Below are 19,175 nucleotides of genomic sequence, written 5' to 3'. Positions count from 1 at the left end.
ACTACTCTACTGTAAATTGAATCAGAAAGCACACGCACATGGCAAATGTAAAAAAAAAAATCTATTCAACACGACAAAGTTATTACATTTATACTTAACTGGATCCTTAACGAGAAGCCATTTATCCCTATATCTAATACGTTGTATTTGGACTGTCTCAGAGTTTGACTTTTTGGGGGGAACGGGCTGCCACTTCTTTGAAGAGGGGAAAAATGTACTCCTATATACATCTTGTAAATTGTGGGAGGGGGTGCAAGTCTTATTTTCTACACAGTCACCATTCAGAACTACTACAGATCTTGGGTAAGACTATGTTAAACAAGAGTTAATATTTTCCTGTTCCTTAAGACTTATCCCATTCGAATTGGACTAAAGTATTCAAATGTTTACATCGACCTCGATTTAAGTACTAGTCTGGTAACCATAAGCAAGAAGGAATTACATGTAGGAGAAGTGCAGGTGAGTGATCAGCCTAATGAAGGGGGGATGGACCACTCTATTCTTACTCTGCACCCAGCATAGCAACCAAGTGGGCTATTGCTGGAGGGTAGCCTTCTCCTCCGCACCTAGCTTAGAAATGTAGCAGGCTGCTGCAGGAGGGAGAATATTTTTTACAGGTTAGTAACTGTTGTGGGATTATTTACAAGGCTGATTTACATCACTCTAAGTGAAACTTTATAAAGTGCCTTATTAGGGTATCATCACAAGAAGAAAACACCTTTCTGGATCAATGTAAGGGTCTATCTAGCCCAGCATTCTACTTCTAGTGATGGTCAGCCAGATCCAACTGCTGGGCATGTTTAAAGCTTGCCCCAGATAACATCTTGTTTGCAGGCCCAGGGACATGGCTGTATCTCAGTGGGAGAATGCATACTTTGCATGCAAATGATTCCAGTTCAAGGCTCTTTTCTGAAACCCTGGAGAGTTGTTGACAGTCAGTGTCGACCACACTGTGCAAGATGGACCTATGGTCTGACTTCGTATAAGGCAGGTTCCTATGCCTCATTTTCCTTCTAGGCAACTGTTGTAAAGAGCCTCAGGAGTTGGAATTCAGTTATAGCACTGGCCTCTCCTTCTTAGCCTGACTAGAGGTCAGGGTTGGATTCCCTCCCTGCTCTGCGGTAGTTTTCATACAAAAAACTCCCCTTTCTGTATTTCTTGTCCAGTTCTCAATGCATATAGCTTGTCCAGATGCTTAATACCTATCCACTTAATACCTAGCTGCTGAGTCCCGCAAGGCTGCTATAGTCCAGGTGATTAACTGACAAGTCACCCAATATTCCTCTAGATCAGCACCCACATTACTGAATCATAGCTTGAATGCAGCAGTCTACTACTTCTTGTTCCCAGTATCTAGTATTCAGAGGAATGCTGCCCATCAACATGGAGGTTCTATTTAGCTATCATTGCTAATAGTTATTGACAGAACTCTCCTCCATAAAACATCTAATAAGCAATGTATTAAAAATCAATGTAGCGGTTTAACATTGATTTATTTAAAGAGTGTCCTATCGATGTGTCCAATTTATCTAAGCCTATCCAAGTTTCATTAATTGCTTACAGAGTGAGAGTGCTGTTGCTTATGCACCCTTTCCCTCATGATCAAAGTACACCTAACTGCATTTTAGCCTATGTACAATATTCCAAGCAATCTTATTGTCACTGAAAAAGAAGCATGTAATAAATGGGTGGTGGTGGTAGGCTTGCTATAGGTATAACCTTGCTGCTGCATTCCAAAATGTGCTGGAGCAAAAATATGGACAATTGCTTGTTTTTCATTGGTGTTCAATCCCAACTTGCATTTAGTTTGGCATTTCAAGTAAATTCCCAAGAAGAGGAAACCACATTCCAAAAGAAAAATGTTTTTGTATTTATTTATTGGAAGCTTTAAATATAGGTTGGAGCTGCATCACAATGAAATCATTCTGTAGTTATATTAAGAAGTATCTTGCATAGCATCATTATCTTTCTATAAGCAGACAGTTTTGAACAAACAGGCTCATGAGAAAAAGTCTTTATAAACATGTGTGGTAGTATAACCGCATTTTATATTAGAAGTGTTCAAAATCAGTTCTAAATGATTCACAATGTTGTCCACACTGTGTAGCCAGAAATTAAAACTATTATGGTACAAACAAAATGCCACAAAAATTGGAGGGCTTGTTGTGAATAAAATACCATCCATCTTGGCTTTTGCTACAAACTTGCAGAACCTTTTATTTCCCAGTGCATGACCTTTTTCAATAAATTACATGTGGACTGAACTAGTGAGGGCACTCCCAAATCTGCCCCACTGCTCTACTACTATAATATCTAACCTCACTCTCAAAAAGTTATTTACATGACTGCCTCTGTTCATCAGGAAGTGACTTTTGCAGATAGTAGGTAGCAAGAGGTACGTGGAAATCTTGCTAGTGGTTCAATATAATTTGGGCCCTTTTCACTACTTACACCCAACAAGGCATTCCAGACTTGGGTGACGGGGGAGTAAAATGTCTGCCATATACTTGCACTCTTTAGCAGCTGAACAGCTGTGTTATTACTCAATACAAAGTTTTGGTGCCAATTCTTCAATGCTCTCAGCAATAGTTCACAGACACACATTGTTATGTATTATTAAACCTTGAGCACAATAAACATGTATATATCATCTATAAAATTTCTAACCTCTGGAGGCAAAAAGTAACTGCTGCAATAGCCATATAAATGTGTGTACCTTAAAAAAATCTGATGATGAGAAAAATCAATTACATGGATATGGTTTAGGGTTACAAAAGGTCCAGAAGAAAGGTGCCCTCCCTGCTCCCCCCCCCCAGTAAGGAAACAGCATGGCTGGGGAATAAGTAGTGCACTTTTCATAGGTAGGTAAAGATGGCTGCTTTTTAGTGGCACATTATGCTAAAGATCACCCAAACCATGTGCTGCATATATACATGTGTATGAATGCAGACAGGAGTGCTAGGCAAACAAAGAGTCTGTGTGGAGTCTTTGTATGATGAACACATGCCAGAAGCTGCCCTCAAACTTGCTGAGATTTGAACCTCTGATTTCACATTGCATGATTATTGACATGTTGGAAGGACTAATGCATGAAACAGCCCAAATGTTACAACTGAATTGGCACAGATATTTAAACCTAACAGTTGAAAACACGGGACATCTACAATATTTCAAACTGGCTTGGATTAGTCTCTCATACATGCAACATTCTAAGCACACTGAATCATTTCTGACATTTTCATTCGCTTTCCAGGAAGTCACGGAGGCATACACAGAGGTTCTTTAATTTTATCCTCAACTCCACCTGTGTGCTTGGGCCAAAGACATCTGATCCAGCAGGGCATCTTAAGTGGAGATTCAGAGCCAAGTGTCCCTGGTCTAGTCAAATACTTTAATCATTACACCATACTGGCTCACTGGTTACACACATAGCTGAAGCAAACAATAAATCCAATGGGGTTTTGTGCCAGATACCCTGTAAGTTTTCATTGTTGTTGTTAACAATAACAATATTAAATTTATTATACACGCTTCTCTAAAGAAGACCCAAGGATTAAACAATACAAAAAGTTCAAACACTTTAAAACAGCTAAAAAATAATTTAAGACCCAGTAAAATAACTAAATTAAGAAGCCCAATCATATGTTGACAAATGCCTGAGAGTAGAAGAACCCTGGCACTGAAAAAACAACATGTTGATGCCAAGTGAACCTCACTGGGGACAGCATTCTACAATTGAGGAGCCACCATCAAGAAAGCCCTCTCCCTTACTCCCAGCCTCCGAGCCGCCCTCAGAGGAGGCACTTGGAGGAAAGCTGCAGATGTTGATTGAAGTATCTAGGTAGGTTCATACCAGGAGAGGTGCTCCATCCGGTATTGTGGTCCCAAACTGTGCAAGGCTTTATAAGTCAAAACCAGCACCTTGAATTGGGCTCGAAAACATACAGGCAACCAAAATTAGTATTATATGCTTAGACATTATTTTCCTGCTACCAGTCTGGTTGCTGCATTTTGCATAAGCTACAGTTTCTGAACAGCCTTCAAGGGCAGCCACCTGTGCTACACATTGACAGCATTGGAGTTTTCATTAAAACAATTGTATCTTGCAAAGGCACAGAATTCAATTCTACAATACCTTAAAATTAGGCCTGTTTTGTTACTTGTAACATCAGATTTTGTGAATTGGAAACTAGGGTATAGTTACGTTTGTGTGTTTTTCTTGTGTAAACAATTCTTCTTTTGCTGAGTCACCAGTATGTCCTTCCTAGTGAGGAAAGCAGTTTTATTCCCTCTCAGTGTTTAAATACTCCAAGAGTAAATACTGCCCCTAAGAAGCACTACATTGTTCAAACTGTCAAGGGAAGCATACAACTTAACTATGAAATATTTTAAAGGCTTCAGGTACAAAGGCAGCAGAATGAACTTAATCACTTCAGACTTGGGGTGGGGGTGGTGTCACGTTTTTGAAGGTATCCCAACTCCTACAAATAAATAAATTTAAAAAACACACAGCACAGCAGACAAAGGGCAGAACTAGAACCTATTCCTCTGATGTGCTACCTTTCTATATGCAAGGAATCTTTTAATGTGGGGAGAAACATATCTAAGTAAAATGATATCCATGTAAGTAGTCCTGAATGGGATAGAGGAATATAATCCTTAAAATAGTCCTGTAGTTATTTCCATTAAGTATAGAAGCACCCTACATTTGCTTCCTTCAGCAGCAGTCAGAAGAAATTTGACACTACAAAGCCATCTTTGGTAAATACTTGGGATCCAAGGCTTTTTCCATCTTATACCATTACACTTTCTAATTAGGACAATAATTTTTCAACTCTGAGAAGTTCCACACATTTCTGCGAGTAATATAACATATATTCCAGATGATGTGCAGTTTCACCTGCTTCACAGTTTTAAAACCAAGACCGTTTTTCACCCAGCAGCAGTTTTATGACTGGTTATCTGCATTTTCTCTGTTCTCAAAATGCTAAATGATGTATCTATAAAGAGCTGGTACAACTGAAAAAACAATTTATTGGTTTAGGGAGAACTGGACTTTTATAAACTGATCCAGAGCCAGCACTACAGCCCAATTCAAGGGAAAAAGACTTGGGGATGGTTGAGGGTTGTGTTCTGTTCATTTATGCATCCCATTTTGTGGGGGAGGTTTGGACTCTCCGTGAGTCTTGAGGTGTACTCCCGCACACTGGAACATGATGATGCCTCTCGGTCGGAAAGCAAGTAGGGATGATCGGGATCCCTCAGACATAGGCCTCTGAAATGCTTGGGGTTACTGAGGTGCAAGTCACCCCTTTAATTTCTGGCTGTGTGCCTGCAGTGCCCAGAGACTCTACAATAGGCTGATGCAAGCGAAGGCAGTGTAGGACCCTATCCAAAGAGCCCTCAGACCAATTCTTCCCCACCCTACCCTGCACCATGGAAACAGTAAAGTACTAACAACACGGAAGTAGTGCTCTACTGCTTTGGGGAGAAAAAATGTTTGCAAGACTTGTTTGTATAAGCATTGGAGACAGAATAAAAACATAGTCAAAGGCTAATGGTAGAGGTCAAGGGCAGTGCCAGCATAAATATGCTCCCATCACATTAGGAGTTTTACTCAAAACAAAGGCAAAGCTCATTAGAGTACAGCAACCAAAGTAGCTAAAAGGAAATCACAATCAAGTGTCTGCTTATTTTGCCTTTAAACAGACCTATTTTATAGTTGCAGGTCTTCCCAAAGTAAGACAATTCTTAGACCTGGAAGCAGCTTAAAGTTGTGCAAATTAAACTCACTTAGGGTGCAATCCTATGCATGTCTAGAGAGAAAAATCCTACAATTCCTGGCATAAATTGTGCCCTTACTAGATCAAAAGGAAGTTTAATGCAACAGGTATCATGCAGACTGAGGAAGCAGGTATAAGTTAAGGTCAAGTATGTCACATCAGCATAAGACATCGTTACCACAAAGTAGTGAACAAAGGATACAAAAAATAGAAGTGCCATGTGTCTAGGTCAAAATCATAATGTTTAGAAAAAATAGAAAATTTGACTCAGCCTTTTTCTCTGAAAAAAAATGGGAGCCAAAATGGGGGAGTAAAGGAGGGAGAAGAAATAATATTGGGGAAGCCGGGGAAAGAAAAGATTTTGAAATGCCTTGCTTCAAAGCATTACATTACATTACATTACATTACATTACATTACATTACATTAGAATGTAAGCCTATGCGGCAGGGTTTTGCTATTTTATTGTTTTACTCTGTACAGCACCATGTACATTGATGGTGCTATATAAATAAATAAATAAATAAATAAATAATAGATGAATACTTCAGGGCAAAGTATTCTTCCAGAGGCATCATTGGGACAGGCGAGGAGATCATTAGGAGAGGAGATGGAACAGCCTCTGGAATAATGCTGGGTCATGGTGTTCCGTCATTCAAGCAAGGCATTGCGGAGGAGTATGGAGGCAGGTGGCAGAACAATTAAATAAAGAACACCCCAGAAAAGCCACTGCTGCAATCTCCACTAATTCTCATTGTAACACCCTCCCCCAACCCCCACCACCTGAGGCAAGATAGTTTAGGATTTCTCTCGCCCCCTGAGAACAGAGCCAACAATGCTGATCTACCTTCAGAACTTGTGAAATAGGGTTGGCATTTTGAGCCACTAGTAAATATTATTTGCCATTAGTGTTCCAAACAACAGCAGAAGTGTTAGTTCTTGCTTGCTCTTCCCCCTTTAAATTCAGATCTTTTTGGGATTACTGATGTTTAGCATCCAAAGTGTCAACAACAATGCAGCAAATATAACATTGCATAGTCATTAAAAAATATTAACGAATCAACACCTACAATCTCAAGGTTAAAATTTACAATTCCATCTATTTCCAATATAAAGATACCCATAATATTCTCTCTGCTCCCAATATACTCAGATCATTTTCTCTCTCTAATTTTAGAGAGAGAGGACATGAACACCTATTTTGATTTCAGGCACAGAAGTACACTGAAAAGCAATTCCCATAATATTTATGTTTTTACGGGTCAAAGCCTACACCTCAAAGATCTTGAGCCAAAGTGCACAGAAGAGCATTAGACTCCCCCTTCTAACTGATGCCCATTTATAAAGACATCAAACTGATTTCCTCCAGTATCATCATTCAACTGCTCAATTGAGAAGGAGCTGCCTTTATGAAACAATCCTTGTTTTTTGCAGACTTCAAGACATTTAACAATTCTGCATAGTTACCAGTAAAAATCAGTTATCCTATGAAAACTGATTTGCCTGTTGTATCAGAGAATGAATAGTAATGAGACAGATCTAATGCAATTCCTTACAGTGAATGAATATTGTGTTAATATCATCATTTCCTTAGATGTAGACACCAGGAGGACTACTACATGAGTGCACATTCACTGAAGTGGATAGTATGAATAATTACAGGGAATGTCTGAGGTTGCAGCTACTACTCATTACTATACGCATTATTCCTTTCCACCTCCTCTCAGGCAACCATTCAAGCACTCCAGAGGCAAGAATTTTCCCCATCTGGTGACATGCAGATCACAGGAAAGGCCTGCAGCACCAGCCAAAAGAATAAGCCAACTTGTTCCTATATAGGATTGCTATATACGGTTTTTCCAGGTTCCGGTGCCTTTGACAACTACTGCTTGAGAGATAATAATACTGTGGCACAGTGACATGGAAACATGTACCAATTATTTCTTTGCCTATGATTTTTAAAGGCAGAGGAACTCTGTCAGAGTGTGGCAATCCCCATTTTTCTGCAATGTCAGAACACACGTCACAACCAATATCATTCAATACAGCTATCTCTTTCCTCCTGATACATACACACCTGAGATGTCTTCATAATGGGGCACATTCTGCATCTCCTTTCCATGCCCACTATATGGGATTGGGGTGAGAGGTATTCCATCACAACACCCCATGATAGATGGGGTTTTACATATCATGCCCATAGCACAAGCTAGGATGAGAGTTCTCAATAGCTCAAAGTTCTCATGGCCCCCTTCCAATTACTGCTGGTATGATAAAACAAACAGAACTGGTGCCATGACGTGCATGTACAAAAGGTAACCAGGTCTGATGGAAATGTAACAACCAAACATTGGCAAACAACTGAATATGAGGAAGGCATGGGTGAATGGATGGAATGAAAGGAATGGTGGGCAAAATGAAAAGCATTCTGGAGCAGGACTCAAGATAGCTGAGCAGGATTCAGGTTCAAACTCTGGATTGTTTGTCCCTGAACAACAAAGGTTCCAGGTTCAGACATCACAGTAAACAACCCAGGGATGAAGCATCCATGGATTGTTTATTGCAGCAGGAGCACACATCAAAACCAGCATGCATGCTGGCTCCCACTGCATTTTGAATCAACCCAAGTTAACATGGGTTAACAAGGCCAGGGTTGACAACCTGTGAACCAGGTCACTGTGTGAATGGTTCTCGTTGCCACGTTGCCTCTTTTTCCACAACTAATACACTTCTGACATTTGCTGGAATCCTACATTCCCACAGCAGCCAAGCCATATTAATCAGACAATAAAACTGCTATGTGCATTTATTCAAGTCACATAAAGTAACTGATGTAGGGAGTTCAATTTCTAAAATGCAGGTCTAATGTTTACATTCCAGATGCTTTTCAGCAAGGCCAAATAGCTAAGGTTACAATCCTATGCAAATTTACAAGGGAGGAAGCCTCCTGAACAAAGTGGGGCCTTTTGGCTGTAAATATCTAGGAAGCTAAGTCCATTTAACTTGCCCCAACTAGATTCCAAAAACAATCGTTCCACCTGTCACTAAAGAATTCATTGCAAGTTTTTCTGACAAGAATAAGTTTTAGCTTAAGGCAACAATTACTTACTAGTAATAAGCTCCAACAGTCAGAGAAAAAAGTCAAGATCTTCTATTTATTCCCTTTTTTCAATATAAGACCTAAACATATTACTCCGACAGCATGAATTCATCGTAACAAACCTTGGCCACCAATGTGTAAAAAGATACTTCAAAGAAACAAATGCTGTTTTGTATATTGTCTACCGCTTCTTGTTCTTAAAACTGTGCTGATGAGAAATGGATATAAGCCAACATTGCAGCAGAACCAGTTATCCAAGATAGACTTACAGATCTGCATCAGGCAATTAACAGAACTGATGCTTAACAGTTTTGTTCTTAGAAAAAAGTTATACAATTAAACTTGTGAAAATTAAAAGAACATATAACCTAATATGACCTAGGAAGACCTAGGAATGCCACAGCTTTTGCCACTGATCATTTTTTTGCTATGAAATAGGGCAATAATCTTCTTTTCAATAAAACAAATTTAAGCTATTTTCAGAACCGTGCCTCTATAATGCCTTATCAAATTTCCTATGGGTTGCCTAATGGGTTTTAAACAGTTTCCTGTACATCATGTATCGTTAAAACAATCAGACAAGTTTTTCTCTGAGACAAGGTATCTTGCTTTCTTACAACCCAACTCCATATTATTTGAAGGCATTCAGAGATAAATATTAATTAAGTTATGAAAACCAGAGATCATTCATGTTCAAAATATTAATGCAATGTAGAAAGTGAGGAGCATCTGCATATACGGTTGTCACTGTACTGAGCATGATATAGCAAGTTGTGGGGGGGGGGGCACTGTAGTACTCACAGAAGCAACATGAACGCTGCATTTTCACCAGGAAGAGAATGGCAAGAGAAAGTGACTTTCTGCTGGGGCACAATGGTTATATCCAGGTAGCAGGCTCCTCTCCCTGCGAGGACATATCGTTTTCATGACTTCTATTCCAGAACAATCTCTAAACTGTCCTCTCCTTGCTGATATTCCAAGTGTCATTGAGGTGAGGATCAAGGATCATGGAAGCAAATGGCACACTTTAACTGGGAAATATATGTGTCTCTTGTACAGAGGTGGGCATTCAAGGTCCCTTGCTTGGGGAGGGAAAGCCAGGGAGCGAATTCTGTTCTCGAGATGTCTGTAGAGATGGAACTCATGAACCTCACAGCACAGAAATCTTACCATAAACTATATATTTCATTCCCCCTAACACAATGGAGGTAGTCAAGTATAAACGTTAATCACTCTTAATGCGCTAGTCAACTTGATCATGAAGAGCAGTATGGGGGAGGGAGAGATTGAGTTCCAGCAATTTTGTTCTCCCTCAGAAACAAGACGATGATGATGACGATGATGATGATTTTACAAAAAGTTAACTGCGTATGGTAAGCACTTTTGCAAAAGGCAATGCAATAGTCCATCTCCATTATGAAATCCCCCCAAAATTGAGACATCCTAAGGTCACAGTATACATACTGTGAATCAATTGCCTGCAAGGTACACTACCTGGCACTTTACATGCAACAAATAAGGCAAGGATTCACATGAACAGCAATAGTTGGGATTGTGAGTGGTGAAGAGGTTCAGGAATAGTGGCTAAAGTTCTCATGCAAAAGTCTATCGTGAGTATAGTTAGCTTGGACGATATTCAGTTGCACCTAGTCACCTATGTAATAATGCAAAACTGGGATGGGGTGGGGGAGGGATTCAAATTCTACCTACAGCTGCCATATTTTATTATTCATCCTTCAGGTCAGGAACCAACAAATATCTTTTCTATCTCTTACCTCATTGCAATCATTCAACCTGAGGATAAAAACATTTGACATTCAAATAGCTGAACTCCAAACCAAAGCTTTAGCACTTTTAAAGCACTAACCTAAATTGAAATTAAATATGTATAGCTACTGTGAAATAATAATCCATGAAAGCTAACATTACCACCATTAAAGCAGAAAGTTCATCAAGGTTTACCACCCACTGAGATATGATTTGAAAAATCAACAAGACCAGCTTCTACATGGATCTTACTACCATTTAAGTAACCATCAAAAATCAAACTTATCTTTCATTAGGCAGTCCAAGAGCCAAATGTATTTCTACTGATTTCATCATAGGGCAATTGTAAGTGTCTTCCCATGCATAGTGGGATGAGGAAACTGTCAGTGCAGTCCAAAACCACTGAATTCAACAGGATTTACTTCCTAATAAGCATGATTAGGATTGCAGCAGAAGAATCAATCTTGCATTATAATTTATTTATTTATTACATTTATATACCGCCTCGTAGCCGAAGCTCTCTGTAAAAGGCAACTAATAAAAGGAAGCAGTAAGATGTGTTGATTTATAGCCTTTTTTTCTTTGTCAAGAATAGTCTGAAACTTTGTTTTCAGTTGTTATATAGACTATAATGCTTAAGACCCTAAAAATGTTACAAAAAAGAAAAAATCCTTTGTCAGGACATGATTTCATTACAAGGTTTTAAGATTGTAAGGTACATCATACATTTGCCACAACAGCCCATGCTCTGATAATCTTCAGGTTGCATTACTGTAATGTGTTATACATAGGACTGCCCTAGAAAACGTTTGGAAACTTCAACTCATGCAGAATTCAGCAACTAGAATTCTCACTGGTTTATCCAGATGGAACCATGTCACAGCAATTCTTAAAACATTACATTGGCTCGCTTTTTGCTACCAAGCCCCAATTCAAAGTGCTGGTTATCAACTTAAAAGTTTCCCTAAACAGGTTGGAGCCCAAGGTGCACCTCCTCCCATATCATCCTGTCTGTGCATTAAGATCTTCAGAGGAGGCCCTTCTCTCAAGCACCATCAGTGGGAAAAATATATAATGCATTTACAAAAGAGAAGGCCTTTTCTGTGGTGGTGCCCTGACTTTGAAATGCCTTCCCAAGAAAGATACAATGACACCAGCTTTGCTTTATTTTTGGCAACAATTTTTGCCCAGACATTTGCCCTTTTTTAATATTTATTTATTTATTTATTTATTACATTTTTATACCGCCCAATAGCCGAAGCTCTCTGGGCGGTTCACAATAATAGAGTGATTTGTTTGTTGTGTAGGTGTTTTTATGCCTCAATTTGTAATTTAATCATTATATTATATTACATTACATTGAATATGTCTTTTGTTAATGCCTTTTTGATAAAGGGAAGTTTATAAATTTTAAAAGATAAAATAGAAAATATATGGAGAAGCTATAACTGCACTAGAGAATTGATGCCACCAAACTTGCTTTGTGAATTGTTCTGGAAATCTGTTTACCTTCCTCTCAGTCCCCTCCCAGGTGCATGCAAGAAATAAATATTCTTAGGTTTCTACATGAGGCTCTTTGCAGATCAGGAAAACTGTCTAGTTCTTGTACTGGCCCTTATATAGTTCCCTTTAATTCAAAACAACTATGAGTATCTCTTTATTTTCCCAGCTTTGTTAGAAATATGGTGAAAACCAGCAGACACTATTCAACCAAAAATGGATAGAAATGTCATAATCCTTCCTAGAGGAGAATGGTGCATCTTGCTTTACTGTGCTCAATGCAACAGTGCACTTTGTGTATTTTAGTGGGCTCCACAGAAGTCTCTGTTCAGCAGTATCATGTGTATTATTAGTCTGTTCAGAGGTACTCTAAAGACCTCTAGGGGAAAAGAGCTAAGGGTGCCAGATGTTCCTTATTTTAACTCATTGACCCTTAATCCAGAACATCACAGCCCATTTGAGCATAATAGCAACTGAGACATCATCACTCCAAATGTATCGCCTTTTTTTATAATTTTGGTTTGGCAACCTTAGTTTATGAGCTGCCCTTCTTATGAGGCTATGGCTAAAAGAACTATCTTGTCTAGGAGGATATATTTGTATATCAGAAATATTATTCTGAGCTCTCAGACCTGCAAGTGGCAGTTTGCCTGTTTAGTGGGTTTTCACAGAGCAATGTGAAAGAACACTGTTTTAGAGTGCATTCAAGACAAAAGGGCTAGTCATTGAGGGGATTTATGGGACTATGGGGAGAAACCTATTCTATGGAACTAGAATAGATCCGGCGTATTCTATTCTATGGAGATAGGTGATGTCAGAGGAATGGCTTGTTTCATGGGATTTGGTGGAAAACTGCCTTGGGGGATCATTGTACTGTGAGGCTGCAAGGGGTAGAGAGTACATGTGTTCTATTGGGCTAACTGCAGGTACTGAAGTCCACACAACCAATTAACCCTGTTCCACTATATAAACACTTACTCTACCTGCCCCGTCTCAATTACACACTACATATGTAGGAAAGCCATTTAACATGCCTGTATATTGAAAGAGTGGAAGAGAATTCAGCTTCATTATCATCACCCCCAAATGCAAGAAGGACAAGGAATTAAAAAGGTGTTAGCAGGGTAAATCAATGCAATAAACAATAGAACACATAAATTTCCAGACAGAAAGTGTTAAGAAACGTAGCTCGTCTTATCACAGCAGTGCTGCCTCCAGAGCCATTTCCCTTCTGTTACATCCAATCAGCTCTAGCTTTAAGGGTTAAATATTTTAACACTGTAAACTCCTTGGGGACTGGGACCCCAAATCTGCTTATGAAATATGTTTGCTGGAGTGCTATAGAAACAAATATACTAATCCACTTTGAAAGATCTTGACTATATACTGTCAATTGTGGGAAGGGGGAAGAGATACCATTTTACCACACACCTAGATCCAATTGTTGCAAATTTTTATAACCACCTAGCAGGATAATACAGAGGTTGGTTACACTCTATGTCAATGTTCTTCACCCCAGCTTTCATTCTGCTGTCTGTCCTTCATAAAACTGTAAACTGTAAATCCCTTGGGGGGTAAATACCACCAACAATAAAATACAGCACACATGCAACCGGTTTGCCAAGTAGTTGCCTGAGCCCACCCAGCCAAGCAGACTACCTTGAGTCAAGCTCTGGCATCCTGTGTCAGCCCTATATATACCAAGGACAGGTGTGTGTGGGGGTGTATTGGGGGGGGGGGTCAGAAAAACGTGGCAAGACGCCCACCCAAGTCAACCTGCCAAGTGGCCAGAGAATTTCACCACACCTCAGCAGCAAGGGGGGGGGGAGATGTAGGGAAACGGCCGCCTGTTCCTTCCTCAGAGTCCTGCCGGGTCTCCAGGCGGGCTGCGGGATTTGCGGTGCGGGATTCCGAAGGGATTTCAGCCCACTCCCCGCCTCGGATTGCCTGCCTGCCTGCCTGCCCGCCTTCCCCCCCGCGGCGTCGGCTGCAGCAGCAGCAGCAGCAGCATCTCCTGCTTACCTTCATCCTCGAGCTCCAGTTTCTCCAGCATCCCTTCGGAAGCGGCCGGGGACTGAGGAGGAGGCGGCGGCGCTGCCTGCAGGAGGGCGGGGAGGGAGACACAAGAGAGAGACGGCGGGATCAGCAGCATCCAGAGGCGCGGAACTCACCGGACCCGCGGCGGCATCCCCGGCGCTCGAGCGAGGTGGGGAAGGGAGGCGGCACCACGGCGGCGAAGCGAGCGCCCGGGCTGCGGAGCCGCTTGCGGATGCTCGGCCTGCTGACACGAGCGGGCTCGATTTGCGACGCCTCCCCGCACGCTCCGAGGAAAGCGACTGGCCATGGGGAGGAGCCGAGGCGGCGGGCTCGCTGGCCGGCTGGCCTCGCCGCCGCCTCCACCCCCACGCCGTCCCAGCCCATTAACCCCTTCGCAGGCGAGGCGAGGCGAGGCGAGCCGAGCCAGGCCCGGAAAAACCGAGCGACCTTCCCGCCCCCCTCCAGGGGCAGCCGCGGCTCCCCCTCAGCGGCCAGACCAGCCGCATCTCCGCTTTCGGGCCGAGCGGCCGTTAGAGCCCAACGGCTGCCGAGAGAACGTTGGGCGCATCCAAAGTTCCACCTTCACACCCTCCCCCCCTCCATTTTTTCCTCGACCCTCCCTCCCTTTTTGGAGGGGGAAGCGCGGTGGAACATTCCATACTTTCGAGGTCTCTCAAGCCCTTGTTGGGTCTGCCCCTAGGAAGGGAAGGCAACTACCACCTAGTACTTCAAAAGAGGGGGGAGGGGAACTTGTTCATTTTCATGACGCTAGCGAGTAGAGTCCTTACTTTACTCCCCCTCCCTACCCCCCACTTCTCTAACAGCGCGAGAGCTCAGAAAGAATGATTCCGGCTTAAACTACAACTTTTAGGAGGTGGGGGGTAAAAGGCGAGACATTCCCCTCCCGCTCAGTTGGTGTTGGTATTGTCTAGTCTGTATTCACCTGCATGGGCCGCACCGTGAAAGTAGGGCTGTACCACTGCTTTCATGAGGGGAGGGGAGGTGTTGGTTGTGTTTCCCCCTTTTCCACTGCAGTACTGTGAGAGGAATTTATCACACTTTAAGGGGCATTAGGTTGGCCAGTATATGATTAACTGTCACAAGTCAGGATGTGCAAGTGGTGTGTCAGTGTCCCCACAAGTTAAGGGAATGCCCCACCCTCTTCTATAGGTGCCATAGCTGCCGCCTTGCATGGCCATCACCATACAGCATGTGGCTATACCTCATATCAAAAAATAAAAGGAGGTAGGACCCAAAACTGGCTGACAGGAAGATAAATGGGTTCTCAGGGTGCAAAATATTTATTTTCAAGAAACCCGACACATTTTGGCCTGTTCTTTATTCTGCGCTTTCCTCAGTCGCCACAGATTACCACAGGAAACTATTTTGCTAGAGGAAATTCTGCAGACATTACCTTCTAACAACCCCCTGAGGAAGGCCTAGAATAATGAACAGGCCGAAACACATCGGGCTTCTTGAAAATAAATATTTTGCATCCTGAGAACCCGTTTCTCTTGTTTTTGACCTATACATCATGCCACTCTTCTCTGGTGCACAATCTTGGCCAACATCTTCAGCTCTCTATCCCTGTGCCCAGGAATGAGACCGAGGGTGCAATCCAGAAGGTGGCTTCCGCAAGAGGAAGGCAATTTGCATCATTTGTGGAAAGTCCCTCCAGCCAATTTTTTAGGACACCACATCTCATCCCATTCAGCAGTGTCTCCTGACCCTCTGTGTAGTATTTTCAGGAAGCTGGAGAGGTTGCCGTGGGAAGGCGGGGGTGGGTAGGAGAAGAGAAGCGCACTTCTGTCAGTACAGCTGATCAGTATAAACCTGGATCCATCCCTGAGTTATTTTGAACTATCTACTACCCATTAATTTAGTGCTCTTTATTTCTACAATTGACTAATATCACCAATTCTTCCATGAACATCCATAACTGTGCACACCCCTAAGTGTAATTTACCACCCTTTACTCATCTTCGCTATGAACAGCAATAGTGCTTAAAGCAGCAGTGTTGAACCTCTTTCCAGCTCAAGGGCCAAATTCAATTTTGGAGAAGCTCTTGGGAACCTCATTCTAGCGGCTCAGAAGACAAAACTACAAAATATGCCAGCATATTTTAGCTGAAAGCTGTTACTGCCAGTAACTAAGCCTTAGGAGAGGCATTTCAACCTTTCAGAATGGGGCAGGGAAGTTGGGAAACCATGAGGGCCCGAGGTTCAATTCCCCTGGCTTAAAGGATAAGCAACAGAATACATTTTTTTTCATTCTTCCTTTAGCTACTACTTACATTTCTCATGTACCTATTTTTTATTTATTTATTTATTGCATTTCTATACCGCCCAATAGCTGAAGCTCCCTGGGCAGTTCACAAAAATTAAAACCACAAAGTAAAACCTAAAGAGGTATTGGTTGTAAGAGGTATTGGTTGCTGTTTTACTTCCTTGGTTTCCCCACCTCACCCACCATTTCCTTGTAATCGTCTCTGAATCTCTGCCAAACATTAGGTACCTCTGACAACAATGAAGGACTCCTGAGAGTAGTCCTTTTAACCTATCTTGAAAGGTAGGTGGATTAACGTGATTTAAAAAGGTTTACAGTTGGTTATATGACCAATCGAATATACACAAAAACAGAGCTTATCACAAGAAAATATGATTCAGAGTAGATATGAAGTATTTGAATATGGTTTATCTAAAAAATCACAAATTAGATTTATAATGTAATATGAATATACCTTATACCAATATTGTATTTTATCAAAAGACTTTGAGTACAAAATTTGCCTAAAAGCTGCACATAGTTTTAACTGTTTTTATTGCTTTTAAATTTTCTACTGGTTTTAGCTTAATAGTTTAGTATGTTTTTAGCTATGTACATTATTTATTGTTTTATACTGTTTGAATTGGTTTTATCTGTACGCCGCCCTGAGATCCCAGTGATATAAGGCACAATACAAATGTTTTAATAAATACATAATAAAATAAATTAAATAATATAATTCCATACCTGCCTTTTATTCAAGTTGGTTTTCTGTGTTTAAAATTTTTTTATTACAGGGCAGAATTTAAAGTAATACTGGAAAAATGTTAAACATTTATTGAACTTCTGCAGGAAATGTTTATACGTGTAGCATTACTTTTTGAGGTTATTTTCTCCCTGCCAAAATCTCAGATGTTCAACACAATTAATGATGTTTAAGAAATAAATTGATTTGAAGTTTAACTCACCACCCTCTCAAAACACAAAATCCTAGCAACCAAATCCTTGCCCAAATATACCAGTCTTATATTCACACTTACATCTGAAGTGTGTTCAGGATAGAGCTCTGGACGACACCCAAAGAAAGGGAGTACCATAAGTATGGAGCCTTTGCCAATGCGTCTTAGTATTCCCTAGATGATCAAACTTGATGTACAGTTGGTGTCAGGCATCAGCAGGACTACCTTCACAGACACATCAAGCCTTCCACTTGGATAGCCAAGTTTGACCATCTTGCTCTTCCACTGCCACTGAGTCATTGGAAAGTAAGAAGCTACCTTGCACTGAGTCAGACCATTGGTTCATCTAGTCCAGAATGGTCAATACTGACTAGTAACAGCTTTCCAGGGTTTCTGTTAAGAGCTTTTTCCTGCCCTAACAGATGCCAGAGATTGAACCCGGGATGTTGAGCATGCAAAGCCTGCGATTTACCACTGAGCTACGGTCCCTTTGTGTCAGCTAAAAAATGCTTGGGAGTTACTCCCTCCATCATTCCCTCCCATTCCCAAATTCTTCCTAAATATTTCTAACCATAGTCAATGCTTGTTCAGCCTATGTCACCATTCCAAATTCATAGAATCATAGAATAGTAGAGTTGGAAGGGGCCTACAAGGCCATCGAGTCCAACCCCCTGCTCAATGCAGGAATCCACCCTAAAGCATCCCTAACAGATGGTTGTTCAGCTGTCTCTTGAAGGCCTCTAGTGTGGGAGAGCCCACAACCTCCCTAGGTAACTGATTCCATTGTCGTTCCTCTACAGGACAATACTGTATATGTAACCAAAATCAAGTAGTTGTGCATTTTTTCCCCTTCAACAATTCCCTTTGTTTAGATAAAATTGGTTCAGGGCGCAAAAAAAAAAAAAAAAAAAAGATATTTGAGAGCTATAGTCTCACATGCTCCTGCATGCATATGGCAGTTTCCACATCCAGAATAGTCATAATCTGCCCCTTTGTCATTGATTTTATGGGCAGAACAGGTCCTTAGATACTGACCCTCTACCTATTTTTCTTGGATTACTTTTCCTGCTCTGGGTAGTACCTGTTTCTAGTTAATGTCATGAATGTGTTTAGTGTACCAAACATCTTTTGATTATATCACTGGCTATGTGAAATGATTAAAGCTGCAACTCACTTGGAAGTAGGTTCCATGGAAATAATTCAGGACAGGAGCTGTAAAGAGCCCATGGCGAAAATTAATTCAATAAAAGGTAAGGATGCAAAATAGCAATCCTTATTAGGGAGTAAACTCCACTGACTTCAGTGCGACGTACTACAGTAAACATATTTAGGATCTTGCTGCAGTTAACTCTCACCTGTATAGAGAACAAGGTTTCTTACTAATGCACAGAGCCTGAGACTCTAGTGCTATGTTCTATGAAGTAGAATACGAAGAGCAGGTTTACTGGCTTTTCAGGCAGTATAACAACTGCTTTACAAAAACTGGAGATTAGTAGACAGTCTGGTAATCCTGGTTTTATGCAGAGGTTCCATCCCAACCCACAACATTTTTTTGCAGCTTTTGAAGCTTAAGAGTTTCTCTTCTTACCCTAACATTTCCAAAACCTGGTTTTACAGCAGCATATGTTTCAGCAACAAAAGCAACTGAACATCAGATGCTGTGAACTAGGTTTACTAGAATGACTGGAAGCTCTATCTTTTGAATCCTTGTTTCTATTATGTCTATAAGTTATCTGGATGGATCTTGAAGACCTTTACTGTTGTT

At 41.1% G+C, this 19,175-nt stretch overlaps 1 protein-coding gene across 4 annotated transcripts in view; it reads right to left on the bottom strand.

Annotated features, from left to right (window-relative positions):
- The window catches only part of PRKAG2 (protein kinase AMP-activated non-catalytic subunit gamma 2), a 256,792-nt gene that overhangs the window by 33,511 nt on the left and 204,106 nt on the right, over positions 1-19,175 (bottom strand). For 3 of the 4 annotated variants that reach the window (XM_063126402.1, XM_063126386.1, XM_063126395.1), the window contains exon 5: positions 14,171-14,246. In XM_063126402.1, coding sequence (XP_062982472.1) covers positions 14,171-14,246 — 76 coding nt within the window. Of the gene's footprint in view, positions 1-14,170; positions 14,366-19,175 lie in introns of those variants that run through there. The other variant, XM_063126412.1, reaches the window with a different exon arrangement.

Source organism: Elgaria multicarinata, chromosome 1 (genome assembly GCF_023053635.1).
Source record: "Elgaria multicarinata webbii isolate HBS135686 ecotype San Diego chromosome 1, rElgMul1.1.pri, whole genome shotgun sequence".
In the NCBI taxonomy this organism is placed as follows: Eukaryota; Metazoa; Chordata; class Lepidosauria; order Squamata; family Anguidae; genus Elgaria; species Elgaria multicarinata.
This window is presented reverse-complemented; position numbering and strand designations above follow the sequence as displayed.